Source organism: Ochotona curzoniae, unplaced genomic scaffold (genome assembly GCF_017591425.1).
Source record: "Ochotona curzoniae isolate NIBS_2020 unplaced genomic scaffold, NIBS_Ocur_1.0 scaffold_2453, whole genome shotgun sequence".
Lineage (NCBI taxonomy): Eukaryota > Metazoa > Chordata > Mammalia > Lagomorpha > Ochotonidae > Ochotona > Ochotona curzoniae.
In genome coordinates, this window is record NW_024467094.1 from 15,912,787 (window position 1) to 15,930,296 (window position 17,510).

General features: G+C 46.6%; 1 protein-coding gene across 1 annotated transcript; it reads right to left on the reverse strand.

Annotated features, from left to right (window-relative positions):
- Nucleotides 1-792: 792 nt before the first annotated feature.
- Nucleotides 793-11,464, reverse strand: CUNH17orf75 (chromosome unknown C17orf75 homolog). Its single transcript, XM_041001065.1, has 10 exons — nt 11,289-11,464; nt 10,869-10,949; nt 8,158-8,283; nt 7,265-7,408; nt 6,668-6,725; nt 5,001-5,120; nt 2,909-2,973; nt 2,682-2,818; nt 2,083-2,186; nt 793-1,512 (listed from the first exon to the last, which is right to left on the reverse strand). Exons 1-10 carry the CDS (start codon nt 11,426-11,428, stop codon nt 1,297-1,299), a joined length of 1,191 nt encoding a protein of 396 aa, XP_040856999.1. The 5' UTR covers nt 11,429-11,464; the 3' UTR covers nt 793-1,296.
- Between the last annotated feature and the right edge of the window lie 6,046 nt (nt 11,465-17,510).

A 17,510-nucleotide genomic window follows, 5' to 3' on the forward strand; every position in this document is an offset into this window, starting at 1 on the left:
TCCCTAGACTTGCAAGAGGATGAAGCAGCAGGCATTGCCAGCACCTGCCAGGTAAGCACTCAGCACTTCCTGTGACTTTGGACCCTGCACAAGGATGCTTCCGTTCTGCAAGCTTCTACGCCTCCGACCAGTGAGAACACCAGACTCCTGATCTAAACACAAGTTTAGAATTATGTGTTTGCTACAACTGGCATCCATGCAATTGCTAATGGCTAGCTCAGAGTGCTTTCAGGGTAAAACAATCTGAAGTCTGTCACAGATGTACAGGAAAAAAAAAAAAACAGAATAATAGGAACAATTTCTGCATTCTGTATGTTACAGTTTGCTTGCATTCTTTTTTAAAAAAAATATTTTTGGAAGAGTTACAGAAAGAGACCAACAACTTCTATTTGATGGGCTTTACTCTCCCCAAGTGGCTGCATCAGCCAGGGCTGCCAAGAGCTTCGTTCAGCCTCCCAGGCAGGTAGCAGGAGCCGCAGCACTTGCACCGTCCTCCTCTGCGTTTCCTGGGCCGTTAGCAAGGAGCTGGATCGGAAGGGGGCAGCCCAGACTCTAACCAGCGCCCATTTGGGATGCGGCGCTAGGTGCTGCAACACAACACTGGCCCCAGACAGACGTACTCGGTTTCTTAACACCCTTTTCAGAACTGCAGCATGCTCATTTAAAAGAAAACACAGTCCACAGGTGCTTGGCAAGAGCCGAGTGCTGATGGGGGCCACCGCTGCAGATCTCTGTCAGACACAAGGGGGCATCTTAAAAGGTAGGATATCGATTCTTAAAGCCTGATTTAACTTCTCATTCACTCATGATTTATTTGCATATTGACATAGAAGCTGGCATCATTGTCCATCTATTATCAGTCAGATGAAAATACATGTCAGGCACCCACGGGATGCACAAGTCTATCTGCAAATAGTGTGGTGGCGCTAATCCTAAAACTAGTGTTCCAGTTCTCTCCCTCTGTTTTTATTTTTAAGAAGTTATGATCCATTGAAAAATAACAAAATTCTGAGGAGAAAAGCTGCTGAATATTTCAACAAACTCCCGAAAGGAGCCACAAAATTACCTCTGAAGTCAAGAACGTAAGGGGCCCATGACAGACTACAGCTAGGCCTTGGGAAAGACATTCCTCAGCTTTTCGTATTTAATTAAAATTTCAAAGTACCAAAAGGAAAAGATTCTGGAACGTTTCAAATAATCTCAAATGGTAATCCTATGAGCAATGATAACAACTGTAATTTCGAACACAAGGGCTTTGACTCTACAACTTGGTGACACAGTGATCTCAAAACATGATCAGACACTCTGGGCAAGAACTTCTTCCATGAATTCTTCAAGGACAGCGACCACATTTTTGGCTTCAGGCATTTCTTCATGTTCCACTTTGACAATCTTCAAAAGAATGTCGCCACTACCACAGTTCTTCAGGAACATGTAACATTTAAACAGAGCATAATGATTCATTTCTGCCTGTCGGATAAATCTCTTCAAATTGTTTGTGTCTTGTATGGCCTGGAAGAAGATTACACAAATACGTGTTCAGTGAGATGATGAGGAAGCCTGGAAAATATCTCCTATCCAGCCGAGAATTCAACATTCGCTGTTGATATGTTTGCTTTGTACTCAAAATGTTTCCATCATTTTTATTGCCAACACACTTTGTCCTTGTTACAGCAAAATTTCTTATGTAAAGATACTTTTAAAATTGCCTAAAGTGAAGACACTCCCTCTCCCCTACCAAAATTCTGAACTCTGAGGCAATGAATAATTTTTGTGTGTATGCGTTGCAACAAAGTGAAGTCAGGAGTTATAAAATGATGCCCCTTAAATATAAGCAAGCAGACACCCAAGTTTTATTTATTGGGAATGAAAGTGTATTCATGCAGAAGCTCCTGAACAAATAAATTCCTGCTGCTGCTTCCAGCGGGAGGAGGTCCTAGGCAGGAGGCCTCGAAGCTGCACAGAGCAGTTTTGTTACTCTCAGCTGCACAGAGCAGTTTTGTTACTCTGTCACTGACGCTAAGCTAATTAAGTTTTAGACAAGCCCGGTATGTGACACTTGGCACACAGCCAATCAGTTACCTTTAGTTTAAAGTTCTCCAGTACTTGGCGGAGAAGAAAAGGGTTACCCCCTTCTGCACCGTTTAAAAAAGCCTGCATCCACTCCTCACAAAACCGGTTGCTTCCTACAAAACATTTTAGAGAAGTTATATAAATAAAAAATAAATCCTAAAAAGCTCAAGATAGGGTCTCATAAAGGCCCATAATGAATAATTTAGGACTTCTGCAAAAGCCTGAAAAAAGTATGTTCCTACGTGGCTAGGAACCAGCAGAGTGGCCACAGCACGCAGCAGAAGCCCCTGTGTGCCCTCTGTCACCATATGCCCCTCCCTTCCTATCAGAAAGTATTTTTGTTCTCACTTATTTCTTTAAACTTCTCCACAAACCATTGTGTCTCTTGATCCTATATGGAGTATTTTGCTTTTCCTTAATGGCCATCACACTTGATTGTATGTGTGAGAGCCCTGAGCTCTGTGTCTCTAGAGTTACTGTTTTCTGCAAGCCTGGGATAGCCACATCAAACTGTACAGGCAGCAAGGACAGAAGGTCTGTCCCCGCGCCAAGGTGGGCTGGAGATTGGCAAGAAGGCTAGCAAGGCTGTTTCCGAGCTGTTGGCTTACCTGCGTGGTGGAACCGAGGCTGGGAGCCACTGCAGTCAATGAGCACGGACTTCTGGGGCTCGTCCGTCATGGCCATGCATAGAGATGTCATGGTGCCTTCGTGAATAAGTCCTTGAAGACTGGCCACACTCAGAAACCTACCACACACAAGGCCCGTTGCACAGCGTCTGCACCAGGGACGCGGCAGGAAAACTAAAGCTCTGGCCAAGAGTGGCAAAACACGTTACCTGTCAAGGTCTCTCCTTGTTTTTTCATCGGATTCCTTAACTTCCACAGGAGTGTAACTCAAAGCCTGGGAGGGAAACAAGAAGCTGGCTGACACACGTGTTCCTTAGAGAGCAGCCGTCCCAAATTACTGTCACACTAGACGGTGACCGTCAGGGGCTGCCTCAGGATCCCCAGGGCTGCTCACATCACTTCTGAATTGTTTTACTTTCATAATGTCTTGGAATGACAACCCTCCCAGAACATTTCACAAAGTAATAATTTAAAAATGCTTTATGCTGGAGCAGGCAGTTGGCACAGCAGTTAAGTTTTCACATTGGATGCCCACATCCCATATTAGAACCGCTAAGTTCAAGTACTGGCTCTGTTTCCAATCCAGCTTCCTCTTACTGTGTCCTCTAGGAGACATCAAGTAATAGCGTAAGTAGCTAGGTTCCCAGCACCCAAGTGGGGAGTGCAGACTGAGTTCTGGGCTCCTGCCTTCAGTGTGACCCAGTGCTGGCTGCTGGGAACTGAACTAGCAGATGCAAATCTGTGTCTGTATGCTTTTTCAATAAATACAAATTAATAATTCTTGTAAATGTTTTATCCTATTAGGAAAATTAAGCCAGCATTTACAATTCAAGTCTCAGTAATCTAACTTTCTAGTTATTAATAAAATGTGATCTATTTTGCTAGCACAGCTTGAGTGAATACTTGCTGGTAGTGGCAAAGGGTGTGTAAGGTTCAGAAAAAATTAGTAAACCCAAACTGTAAGGAATAGAAATTTGGAGCTGGCATTGTAGTACAGCAGGTAAAGCTGCTACCTGAGATGCCAACATCCCATTCGGGCACTGGTTTGAGTCCCAGCTGTTCCATTTACAATTCAACCACTGCTAACGGCTTGGGAGCAGCAGCAGATGGCCACTGCCACTCATGTGATGACAGACCTGGAAGAAGCTCCTGGCTTTGGCCTGGCTCAGCCTTGGCCATTGTGGCCACTTACACAGTGAACTAGCAGATAGAAGATCTCTAGCTCCTTGTGTCTGTAACTTTGATTTTCAAATATTTCTGTTTTAAAGTCGGCATTCTTTAAAAATAAGTTCACTTAATTTTTTATTTGAAAGGCAGAGTTACAGAAAGAGGAGAGACAGAAAGAGATCTTTATATGACCACAATGGCCAGAGCTGAGCCAATTCGAAGCCCAAGAATTTCTTTCAGATCTCCCACTGGATGCAGGGGCCCCAGGACTTGAGCCATTCTTCACTGCTTTCCCAGGCCATTAGCAAGTATCTGGAAGGGAAGTTGCAGCCGGGTCACAAACTAGCCACCCATATGGGATGCTGGCACTGCAGGCAGAGGCCTAGCCATTATGCCATGGTGCTGGGCCATAAATAAACAGGGCCTGGCGTGATAGTCTACCACCTTGCCTTGCACACGTCAGAATCCCATATGGGCGCCGGTTCTAATCCTGGCAGCACTGCTTCCCATCCAGCTCCCTGCTTCTGGCCTGGGAAAGCAGTCGAGGACAGCCCAAAGCCTTGGGACCCTGCACCTGAATGGGAGACTCAGAAGAGGCTCCTGGCTCCTGGCTTCGGATCAGCTCAGCTCTGGCCATTGCGGTCACTTGGGGAGTGAATCATCAGATGGAAGATCTTCCTCTCTGTCTTTTTTCCTCTCTTGTGTTTATCTGACTTTCTAATAAAAATAAGAATCTTAAAAAATAATAAATCAATCTTTAAATAACATAAACTTTGGACCTACATTATGACATAGTGCCAACACCAGATCCCTTATCCCATATTAGAGTAACAGTTTGAGTCCCGGCTTCTCCACTTGCAATTTAGCTTTCTGCTAATGTGCACGGGAAGGCAGCAGAGCACAGCTCTAATACCTGGCCCCTACGGAAGAGCCAGATGGAGCACCAGGTTCTTGTTGCCTTTAATCTGGCCCAACCCTACTGTTGCAGCCATTTGGGGAATGGGCCAGTAGGTGGATAATATTTCTTTGTCACTTTACCTTCCAAATGAACAAAACACATCTCAAAAACTAGAAATAAAGCAAAAGATCACAACTCTGTCAAAGTGGCTCTGATTTCAGGGAGACAACACTTACAGCGTGCAGCAGAAAGGTAAGCTTCTCCTGGAAGAGAACCACCACCCTTTGGATGGGGCATACCACATCCTCAAACCAGCTGCTCAGATACGCCTTGATGTTCTTCTCCAGGCCCCTTTCCTAAATCAAAAGATGACATATGCTTAGTTATAAGCCTTCCCCTTGGCAGACTTAACAGTTTCTTTATATGCTCTGTGAAAAGAACTGGAATAGACACCTCCTATTATAACCTAACACTATCAATTAAAAAAAAAATTATGGGGGCTAGCATTGTGACACAGCATGTAAACCCACTTCCTATAATGTCAGCATCCCATGGGGCCCCAGTCTGTATCCCAGCTGCTCTACTTCTAATCCACTCCTGGCAGATGGTCTGGGAAAATCAGTGGAGGATGGCCCAAATGTTTGGGCCCCAACACCTACATGGGAGACCCAGATGTGGTCCTGGTATCCTGACTTCAGCTCGACCCAGTCCTGGTGCCTATAGCTGTCTAGGGAGTGAACCAGATGATGAAGTCAACCTTTCTCTCTTCCCTGCCCTCCTCTCCCTCTTTTTCTCACACATACTCACTGTTTTAAATAAATGAATCTTAAAACAACCCAAAAAAAAGAGACCTGGAAGGAGCTCCTGGCTTTGGAAATTGGAAAAGGTTTGTTGGGCAGGGTAGGGACTGACCCTGCAGTAAATTTCTTTAGACCTACTCAGAGTCCATTACATAAAGTGAAAAGAGTGAATGAACAGGGTGCCATGTTCTTTCTTTCCTTGAGTTGGGTGTTTACCTCCATGTCCATCTCCCCAGCTAATGATGCACTTACTAGAGATAGTATCCTCATAATGCTCGTTCCCCACAAGTGGTGTAATGTCTGAAGCATGCAGCGTGAGCTACCTGATGCCCACGGAATGGCTGAGGTAGTGAATGCATTCACGGAACAGGAGCAGAGGAGGATGGAAAGAACTCTGCTGTCAGAGTCCTTGTGCCCCCACCAGCTGGCGGAGTGCTGTCCTCCACACAGGTGGCTTCTCTCTGGGGCGAGCCACATGCAGAGTTCCAGGCCGGGGTAAGCAGCTCCCCTAGACTCACACCCCTGGCTCCTTCCCTCTGGCCCTCTCCTCCGGTGGTGTCTTGGAAATATGTTACAAGTAAAAAGAACTGTCACTACATGGTAGTGAATCCCTGAATTATAACTTCAACCATGACTGCATGTTGAAGGCATGGTTTTAAAAGGTTGAGATGTTAGTCAATACAGATATATCTAATAGAGAATTGATTAATGGGACGTGGCTAAAAAATCTTTGATGCCCAAAGACAACTACACCCAGTGTATAGTATATCTTGGGTGCCAGAGCCTATATAGGTCACTTATAGAAACGACTAGAATGTAGCTCTAATGTGCTTAGATAGTGGAAAAAGCCATCTTATTCCACAGACAGGTTTTTATATGCCACTCAATGAAAACAGATTGAATTTTTGAGAAAGGAGCAGTCTTGTGCAATTTTTGAAACATAAATGGACATTTCCCCTGCTCTCCCCCTCCCCAAGATCGCCTGTCAATCCACAAGGTGGCAAGGTTTCTGAATTTCAGTGTCTTTATGTCTACCTATATATTTGCTAGATAGAGCAGTAACAGATGTTAGTCATTTCTCTAATCAGTATTAATCACCCTACCTCACAGTTCATGTCATATTTCAGTCCCTGGATGTACTTGTCCAATTCAAGTCTGAAAGTATATTCTTAAGGAAGCAATAAAGGATGAATCATCGAAGCATAGAAAAGTCTTCCAGATATACAAACTGTAAATTAAAACAGGCCAAGGATGGGGTGGGCATTGGGCCTAGTGGTTAAGAAGCCACTTTGAATGCCTGTACCCCATGTTGGAGTGCCTGAGTTCAAGTCCCAGCACTGTTCCTGGTTCCAGCTTCCTGCTTGGCGCAGCCTACAAGGCAGCAACTGACAGCTCCAGTACCTGAGTCCCTGCCGCCTAACTGGGAGACCTGAATCCAGCTCCCAGCTCTGGCTTGGCCCTGTCTTGGCTGTGGTGGACATTTAGAAAGTTAACTAGCAGATGGGACGGGAGCGTTCTCTTTCTCTCTCTCTTTCTCTCCCTTTTTTCACTAACTAAACCACCTAAATCCACCTAAATAAGATGGCATTGAAATAAACATCTAGGAGTACAAAAACTTTGTACAGGTTGTAAGTATTATTCCCCCACTTGCTTTCCCACATCTTCCTCCCTGACGTCCTCAAAGACCAAAGAAAGGATATAGCTCCAGTCCTTTTTCAGACCCTCCTAAAAAGCAGACCACATACTCTGACAGATTTTGTTCAGGGTCCAATGTTGCTGTTTCAGGAAGAAGGTCTTCTTTTTGGAAAAGGCAGTAATAACAACCAACTCGGTATCCTGGGATTCTAGAAAGTAAAAGGCAAAATATCAATTTTTGGCAACTCACACCTCTGACTTTGTGCACTGCTCTGAATCCTGTTATCTTCAACACTGTTGGCATGCCTGTTACTTCAGAGTTGCCCAGAATTCTCAGGGATTTGCTCGGAACAGCGCAGGAAACCGAATCCGTATCCTAGAGGGCTTTGGTTGAAGCAGACCCTAATGGGCATGACATTTCTTTGAATTTTCCTGTCTTATATAAAAACTTGTAATTTCACTCCATGGCATACCTGTGTCTACACTGATGTAAGCAGGTTCTCTCCCTCCTCTAAACCTTCACAAATCAGTGATGCCACATGCAGATGAGCTGTTTATCTTGTGGCCTTGGCATTGAGGGCTGCCTCATAACATTCTGAGGGCCAACTTCACTTCTTAACAGAACTACAGTCAGAGGCTGGCACTGGACTGAGGACCCCTGTGTGGAAACCTGAATGTTGGCAGTAGGACCAGCCGGTGGCCTGGCTGGGGCAAACCACTTAACCTTTCCGAGCTCATTCCCTCATCCAAACATGGAAACAGAGTCCACTGCATCTCAGCTTTATAAGGAAAATTGTATCTAGGTTTGCAAAAGCAGTTCATGAGCTCTACCATATTCACTGTGAGCTTCTGCGACATTGCTCTGGTGTTCCAAGCACAAAGTAAGGCGAGAGCATCACTTCTCACACTGAACTCTGAAATATAGAACTCGGTACACAGCATACATTTTTACACCTACCTCAGCTCCACAGATGTAACATTACCCAGCCCTTCAAAGACGGCGCCCTTCGAGAGCCGCTTAGCAATGAAACTGCGCAGCTCTGGCTCCACTTCCGACGGCAGGTTAGTGTCCACCAAGGAGAGGCTTGACAAAGGAGAGACACACTTTCCTTACTGGTGGATTCGCGCATTCACACTCATCTGGCGGACAGAACTGAGGCTAAGCCACAGAACTAGACCTGGACCTTGAGAAGGCCACCTGCCTCCCGTAGAGGCTCCTCAGGATCCTACGGCACCAGGTAAGGCCTGTGTCAGCAGGCAATTTAAATTGCTCTTGCCTCTCTCACTTCCTCTCTCCTCCAGCAGTAGAACTCCACTGGGACCCCCAGCCCAAATGCCCTACCTTTTTTTTTTTTTACAGCCCCCTTTAGTCTCATTTTTTCTCACTTCCCTTCTCTTCATTTAGCTTAAATTCTAGAGCAGTCTCTGTATCACTCCCCAGATGAGATTGGGCGCCTTCAGGGTGGTATGACCGTAGACTAATATCACTCTCCAGTATACATCCTTTAAAATTAATTGAAATTTAATGACCAAATAAAAATTGGGTGCCTGCACACTGTCCTCCAGCTGCGGTTGGCCTTCCCCTCACGATATTTATTGAGCTAACCTTCAGCCTTGTCATCCTAGCTTTCCACCTGGATGAATTCCCGCATAGACAGTACTGGGTCTTATTTTTTTATTTTATTATTTTTATTGGAAAGTCAGATATAGATAGAGGAGGAGAGACATAGAGGAAGATCTTCTGTCTGATGATTCACGCCACAAGCGACTGCAATGGTCAGAGCTGCACCTTTCCAAAGCCAGGAGTCTCTTCCGGGTCTCCCACACAGGTGCTGAGTCCCAAGGCTTTAGGGCATCCTCTGCTGCTTTCCCAGGCCACAGGCAGGGAGCTGGATGGGAAGTGGAGCAGCCAGGATAGACACAAATGCCCTGTTGGGATCCTGGTGTTTGTAGCTGGTGGATTAGTCTGTCGAGCCATCATGCCAGCATCCCCATTTTAAATTAATGGCTAGTGGCACCCAGTGGGCCCTCACTGCTGCCCAGTTGTCACTCTATGTCCTGGTTCACTCACTCTTCTATTCTCCTGTGTCACCTCGCCTTTCCTCAAACTTCTGATTACCTGCTACTCATGAGAAAACACATCAGGCTAGTATGCTTTTAGGAGCTGAAAATCAAAACTTCAGGTTTAGATTAGAATATAAGCAGATCGGGCCCAGCGCGGTGGCGCAGTGGTTAAGGTCCTCGCCCTGCACGCCCGGGATCCCTTATGGGCGCCGGTTCTATCCCGGCGGCACTGCTTCCCTTCCAGCTCCCTGCCTGTGGCCTGGGAAAGCAGCAGAGGATGCCCTAAAGCCTTGGGACTCAGCACCTGTGTGGGAGACCCGGAAGAGACTCCTGGCTTTGGAAAGGTGCAGCTCTGACCATTGCAGTCGCTTGTGGCGTGAATCATCAGACAGAAGATCTTCCTCTCTGTCTCTCCTCTCTGTATATCTGCCTTTCCAATAAAAAATAATAAAAAAATAAATCTTAAAAAAAAAAAAGAATATAAGCAGATCCTGTAAACAGAATGTAGAAAGAAAAAGACCTTCTATCACTAAATGTCACCACAGCAAATATGATCCCAAGACTTCTCAAGATTTTTGGTTTTATATTGTGGAAAATTTCAAACACATAAATAAATAGAGAGGACAGTAGCATGAGTGCACACATATCCCAGGTCAGAGCCAGTCCTTCATCTGTGCACCCAGACCACTCCCCAGCATCACAGCATTCCTCATTACACAGCTCACAGGATGAGGACTTGAATACACACCGGGACCGGTGTTGTGGGCCAAACTGCTGCTTAGGATGCCCACATCCTTTGTCGCGGTGCCCAGTTCGAGTCCCCACTATTCCTCACATCAGATCCAGCTTCCTGCAAAGGCACTCGAGGGTGAGGACCCACATGTTTGGATCTTTGCCACCCATATGAGACCTGAATGGAGTTCCTGGCTCCTGGCCCGCCCCCTGGATGTCGCGGGCACTTCAGGAGTGAACCAGTGGATAGAAAAACTTCCTCTAGCTCTCCTCCTCTCTCCATCACTCTGCTTTTCAGATAACTATTAAGAACAAATTAAACACACACATAAACCTATATCTCAATACTTTCCTGCCACCTGAAAAATACCTTAAGTCATTCTTGCATGCAGGAGACGCAGTATGTTGGTATTACAGTTACTCTGCATTGAGTGTCAGGATGCATTCACGCATGCAATTCATAAATATGGACTCTTGTCCACGCTGTGCCCAGGCACCAGAGCACAAGGTTGGGAAACATGAATGAGCCAGAGAGCTAACCCCGCTGAGCCCGGAGGCTAACTCCCAGCGCTAGGTACAGGGGCTGTTAAACAGTAGTCCAAGTGGAGGTAAAGGACTTGGACTTAAATCTCGATAACAACACTATAGTGGATGTTGTACTGGAGTTCCAACGAAGAAATCCAGTCATTCTGGCCAATCACTAAGGGCTCTGTCAATTCTCTGGTTCCATCCCAGCCTTGAATCAGTGATTAACTCAAGAAATCAAGGATGAGGATCCAAAGGGAGATGGCGTAGGAGGAATAGGCCGTTTGATCCACAGGCCAGGGATGCGCCCGGGGGAAATACCAACACAAGTTGGGGTCCTGTGTTTACCTGAAGTCATCACCAGAGGGAGTGTCTGCATTTGCACCTCCTGGGCTCCCATCGTCACTGTCCCCTCGTGGCTGGGCCAATCTGTAAGCCAGAGAGCAGAGACTCCAAGTCAAGTGGAGTGTGGGGCCCCACGGGCGGGAAAAGGCGAGCAGTCAACCCCAATCCCTGCAACGTGCAGCTGCCGGTTCCCAGGAAAAGTCAGTCAACGAGGAAGAGGCCTCGAACAGGACAGGGGCTGGGGCTGTATGGCAGAAATGGGGGGTGGGAGGGGAAAGACAGCGGCGGGGACGCTGCACTGCCAGGGGGCGCGGATGGGAGGCCAAGGACGGCCCTTGCAGCCCAGAGACCTCGGCCGCGAGAGAAGATGGGGAACGGGAACGGGCGCCTCGGGGCCAGGGCGGCAGGGCCGGGCGCCGGCACCTGCTTCCGCGGTAGCTGTAGAGGCAGTAGTGGCTGCTGGGCGGCGGCTCGAGCCTGCGCTCCTCCGCGGGGCCGCCCTCCTCGCTGCTCTCCAGCTCGCGATCGTCCCCGTCCAGCGACTCCTGCAGGGAAGGGAGCATCTCGACGGCCTGGCCGCGGCCCGGTGTCCCCGCCAAACCGTTCCCCGGCTGCCGCACAGTCCTCGGCGGCGGGGCTCGGCCGGCCCCCGACACCCGCACACCTGCGTTCCGCTCACAAGCTGGCGCGGATCAGCAGGAGTTCTTTTCTTGCACGGGAGGGTTGGGCGCGCTGACTTGACCCTTATGCAAAAGTTGTCAGCATTTCTTTTCAACGCTGCTTCCCCCCACCCCCCCGCCTTTGGGCTATCTTTTGCGACGTCTGGGAGACTTTATGATAAAGGAGCTAGTCCAGTAGGAAAGAATAAAGGTGTGTTCTTATTTCCCTTGGCATATGTGAAGGTTATCGCGCCAGTCTGATGAAAGGTTTACGAATTAAAAATGAAACCAGCAGCGAGTGAAAGGCTAGGAGGGTCTTCAAAACTTTTGAAGGGCTTTCTTTAGCCACTAGGTTACCGCGCTGGGCCCAATGTTGGTACTGTGTTATCAGCCTTTGCAAAAATTATATACTGTTTTCTCCAAGATTATGATGTCATTATATGGACAACATAATTTTTGCACAATCTGTCGCTAATTTTCTTATTTTTTTTATTGGAAAAGCAAATTTACAAAGAGAAGGAGAGACAGAGACAAAGATCTTCCATCTTTTCCCCAAGCAGCTGCAATGGCTGGAACTGAGCCACTCTGAACCTGGGAGCTAGGATCCCCATCTGGGTCGCCCAAACAGGGTGCAGGGTCCCAAGGCTTTGGGACGTCCTCTACTCTTTCCCAGGCCACAAGCAGAATGGGAAGCGGAGTAGCTGGGATATGAACCAGAATTCATATGGGATTCTGGCAAATGCAAGGTGAGGACTTAGCCACAAGGCCACCTTGCTCTGATGCTCATTTGGAGGTGCTAATAAAAGCAGTTGTTTCTGTTTTTCAGAAATGTGACCCTCAAGTGGCCCCAGAGAAAATTCAAGATACAGTGCCTTTCCAGTATTTGTGATATAAGTTACTGCAAACACAAGTGTTTCCACAAAAATTCTTGATATGGATCAGAGAAACTTCAGAGTTGAAAACAAAATAAACATGAATCATTGCTAACTGCAATACTTTCTTGCAGACCAGATGACCTATTTGACTTTTAGCACTGATGGGTCCCAGTGCTCATGAATCAAGGCCTAAGTCTAGTTATCTCGCAAGTAATTAGGTGGGTGGTGGCCTCAATTCCGGGGCCAGAGAAGAGCCAGGCTTTGGCTGTCCCGCTGAGATAGGCAGGGAATGTGTGGCATTTCCTCCCTCACCTTGCAGACTATTGTGGACTGCCTCTATAAAAACACTCTGAAGGTGCTGTTTGGGGCCACACTCTGGGAAGGGGTGTTGGCCAGTTGACCGGTCACTTGTCTTGCCTTCTCAATTATAATAAAACTTTGTTGTGACTGTCACTGGTGAACTTAACATTAGTGGATGCAAGTAAAAAGCAAGAATGGCGAGATCAGCCGTGAACTGATGGTTCAGGATCTTGGAAAGCTGGATGCCTCTGGCTTGTTTAATGCCGTGTTTAAGGGCGCGCTGACCCCTGCAACCCTCACTCACTTGAGATGTTATTTATTGTTCCCAGAACTAACAGGGGGCTATCAGTGACCACCCTGTCACATAGCATGAGTTTTTGTATATTTACTTTAACTATAAAAACCCTGTCTTGTATTTCCCTCAGGGCACTATCCTGAGAGGCAGTAACTCCCCTGCCACAGAATAAACTTACATTTTCTTTGCAAGATTAAAGACTTGTGTTGCGAATCAGATCTGCAGAGTCTCCAACCTTTCAAGGAAAGTGAGTTCATCATGGAGCAGGGTGGCAACTGCTTTGCAGGACAGTGTGCCAAGGGGAGGGCAACGTAGTGGTTTAGGTGCACAACAGCAGGATGGTCACTGGCAGCAACCTGTTCATTCTAACAGCAATGACATCTCAGGCAGACGAAGCAAAAGTGGCCAAGGTCAGCATGTCCTCAAACAGGCGATAACATTCAACCAGCCAGAGGCTCTCAGTGCTCCAAGCGCCTCACCGGAACTGGCATTTTTGCAACTCATGGTTGATCTTGTCATCATTATTTCTTTGAGCTGATCCATGTCATTCCACCTCCAGAATTATAACAACTCTTTTCAAAATTTATTTATTTATTTATTGTAAAGGCAGATGTATAGAAAGGAGAGACAGAAAGATCTTTTATCTGCTGATTCACTCCCCTTGTTGCCACAACCACCGGAGCTAAACCAACCTGAAGCCAGGAGCTAGAAGCTTCTTTTCAGGTCTCCCACGCGGGTGCAAGGTCTCAAGGCTTTGGGCCATCCTCCACTGCTTTCCCAGGCCACAAGCAGGGAGCTGGAGGGCAAGTGGAGCTGCTAAGACACCAGCGCATGGAAGGCAAGGACTTTTGCCGCTAGGCTACCGCGCCGGGCCATATAACAACTCTGGATACACAGGGATAAATTAAAAACTGAACAATTTTCAAAAACTGTAAGGAGACTTTAACTGGTTTGGGAAGACAATTGATTCAGAAAGGACTTTGGGAAGCCTTGCCAGTGCAAGCAGTCCACAAGGCTCAGGGAGCAGTTGATATGGAAATGCACAGGCCAGCAACTCCCTAATCCTCAAGTTTAAATAACAGATCAAAGAGGTGCAGGCTAGAAGAACCCATTGTTTACTAATTGGCCTCCCTTTGCTTGCCTGCATGTAAACTGGGATCTTGTTTCAGCCCCTCCTTCCAAGCCCCAGTCCTTAAAAGCCTGATGATGTTAATAAGCTTCAGATACTGAGCATCATTCCTTGGTCACTGTGTTGGATTACCTGCTCCTTGCACCAAGTCCGTTTTTGTTGGACAGTCAACTAGTGGCGCCTGTGAACAGGAATTTGAAAATAGAAAGTGTGACATAGACCCCCCACATTAAGAGGTAAGTGGGATTATTGCATGCCAGAATCAGCATAGAGCACAGCTTTCTCTCTCTCTCTCGTGTGCATAACTATTTCGCGGAAAATGGAGCAAAGGCAGCAGTTACCTTCTTGCTTAGAGGTTATTTGTGAATATAACCACTGGTTTCTGGATGAAGGGCCACTAAAAACTGAAGTGTGAGATCGTTCCTGGGAAAATGGTAAAAAGGATAGAAGATATTCATGTTAGTTTTTGGATTACGTGGGCTTTAGTTAAGATCATTGTTGGGCCCAGCGGCTTGGCCTAGCGGCTAAAGCCCTTGAATGTACTGGGATCCCAAATGGACGCCAGTTCTAATCCCAGCAGCCTCACTTCCCATCCAGCTCCCTGCTTGTGGCCTGGGAAAGCAGTCGAGGACGGCCCAAAGCCTTGGGACCCTGCACCTGTGTGGGAGACCTGGAAGAGGTTCCTGGTTCCTGGCTTTGGATCGGCACAGCACCGGCCATTGCGCTCACTTGGGGAGTGAATCATCCTCTCTGTCTCTCCTTCTCTCTGTATATCTGATTTTGTAATAAAAATAAATAAATCTTAAAAAAAAAAAAAAAGAAGACCATTGTTACAGTGTTGCGGCGAATTTGATGGGAAAAGACAACAGTAGCCACCTTTATTGTCTCACATGAAAGAATTTTCATGCGGACAATTTCAGTGCAAAGCAAGATTTATTTGACAGAGAGAGAGAGAGAGAGAGAGAGAGAGAGAGGGGGGTCTCTTGCTGTAGTGACAAGAGGGGGATCCAAGGAAAGAAAGACTCCAGAAAATGGTGCAAGTCGAGTCCTTTACACACCATCTCAAGGAGGGGTTCTGAAAGAGCCACTCAAAGGGCTGAAAGGAAAAAAGAAACCTCATTTGCAATGGGCTGCAAAGTTTATCACCTGGTCCAGAACAAAAGGCCTTGGGAAGGGTGGGACTGGTGACTTCCTCCTCCCTTTTTGATGAACCAGAGACCCACCTTCTCTTGGGGGAGGTGATGATCTAGACCGTATCTCCTGGCTGTGGTCCTGGCGATCGCTTGAAGGCTGGCTGTTGATTCTGTCTGTTCTCCTTCTGGGGGGCTGGGGGAGAAGCTAGGGAGAACTTGCTCTTGGAAGGATAAGCAAGGTTTTCTGTTTTACAAAGGTAACTTCCCCAGGGATCTGAGACCCTAGCTGCTTCTTAGCCTGTCGGACCCCTCACAGTAATTTTAGATGGGGAACCTGCAGAGACTCCTGTAACAGGAGCCGTCGCCAAAATGTAGCTCAAAAGGAAATGGCTCATGGTACAGATAAGGAGCATGGAAACGGGGAACCCTTGAGACTCCCCTAACAAGAGATGCTACCATAATCAGCTAACAATGAAATGCCTCATAGCACAGGTGAGGAAAATAGAAAAAAAGAAAAGAAAACCCTCAGGAGAGATTCCCCTAGTGGGAGATGTCTGCATAATGCAACTAAAAAACTGAAACTGCCTGTGTCAAAACAGCAGAATTGCAGGACTTCTCAGGATCTTCTGAGGAAAATGAGGGTGGGATAAAATAACAGTTAAGCACCAACTCACTCCACTGTAAAAGTAAAAATAACATGGCCATTCTAATGTAGAAGTAAATGTGTGAGTAAAGATAACATGAGGTCGGTTCCAGTGCGGTAGCCTAGCAGTTAAAGTCCTCCCCTTGCACTTGCCTGGATCCCATATGGGAGCAGGTTCTAGTTCCAGTTGCCCCACTTGCCATCCAGATCCCTGCTTGTGGGCTTGGAAAGCAGTGGAGGACATCCTAAAGCCTTGGGACCCTGCACCCACATGGAGGAGCTCCTGGTTCCTGGCTTTGGATCAGTACAGCTTCAGCTATTGCAGCCACTTGGGGGAATGAATCATTGAATGGAAGATCTTCCTCATCTCCTCTCTATATATCTGATTTTGCAATAAAAATGAATTAATCTTAAAAAGAAAAGATAACATGAAGTCATTGCTGTTTAAGGTATACACGAAGGTAAAAATAAAAGCATGAAGTCACTACAGTTCAAGCTCACCACTCTTAAGAAAACAGGCGATAAGCAGGACAGAAATAATGCGGTTTAGCTTGCTTAACTCTTGCTCGGGTAAAGTGCTTTCAAAAGCAGAGTTAGAATGCTCCACAGGGTGAGATGTTAGTCATGAACGGAGTGGACCCCCGGTACCAGGAACTTTTGCAATGAACTAGGATTCCATGAGCCCGACAAGCATCCAGTGCCCGGGAATGAGTTGACGGCACAGTAACTCTGCGTGAACCTGCTGTGATTAATCTTCTATACAGTCCCTGCACTATGACAGGGAGTGTTGGTCCTGGTTGTAGGTTTCGCCTTGCTTTCTCTAATAAGACTTTGTTGCAGCATTAACATGTTTCCGTTATGTATTTATTGGTGATTGAGTAGCTACAATATCATCCGCATTAAATCCGATCGAGGATGTGCCCGAGTGATGCTCCCCACAGACCTCGTGAAGTACAATTGCCTTTCCAAATCACACTTAGCCAAGAAAACAATCAACCTGTATGTGAGGGTCTGTATTTTAAGACCATCACGGCTTTCACAAAAGCGTGTGCACCCTGTGGAGCCGCTCCTTCATATGTGTGGGAATATTATAAAAGGCTGTAGTCAGGGAGCAAACTGAATTTTGTAGGATTTTTCGAGTAATAGCAAAAATAGGACTTTCCCCTCAATATTTACATTGGAAAATGTGGGGGAGTGATGATACGGTGGTTGGAGATGGGGTGTAGACTACTTCAGTGCAGCAAATACAGCGGCCTCAAGCTGCGCTCACCCAGGTATGGATGCAGCACTGTGGGCCTGGAGCTGCATTTGCAGTCAGTTATAGAAAATTAATTCAGGGAGCTTATGCTGATTTTATAGGCTGCTTGAATGATTCCACAGAAAAATAAAGTTAGAGGGGACAGCACTAGAAAACTTGCTGCAGCAATTAAACTTTTGATAATGTTAACCTTGGAGCTGCTCAGGGTTACCTGAAGGTCGGCCCTAAGAGAGAGAGCAGAGCTTGAAACCCTTGCTATTCAAAAGTAAATGAACGCTAAATGTTTTAATTGTGGCAAACCAGCATACCTTAGGAAACAATGCAGAACACTCCCTAATACTGGGCAGAGTCAC

Coding starts and splice junctions, on each gene's coding strand:
- CUNH17orf75 (XM_041001065.1), bottom strand. CDS start 11,428: ATGCTCCCTTCCCTGCAGGAGTCGCTGGACGGGGACGATCGCGAGCTG. Junction 8,284..10,868: donor CCCTCTGGTGATGACTTCAG/GTAAACACAGGA, acceptor TCCTTTGTCAAG/CCTCTCCTTGGTGGACACTA. Junction 7,409..8,157: donor GTTACATCTGTGGAGCTGAG/GTAGGTGTAAAA, acceptor TTTACTTTCTAG/AATCCCAGGATACCGAGTTG.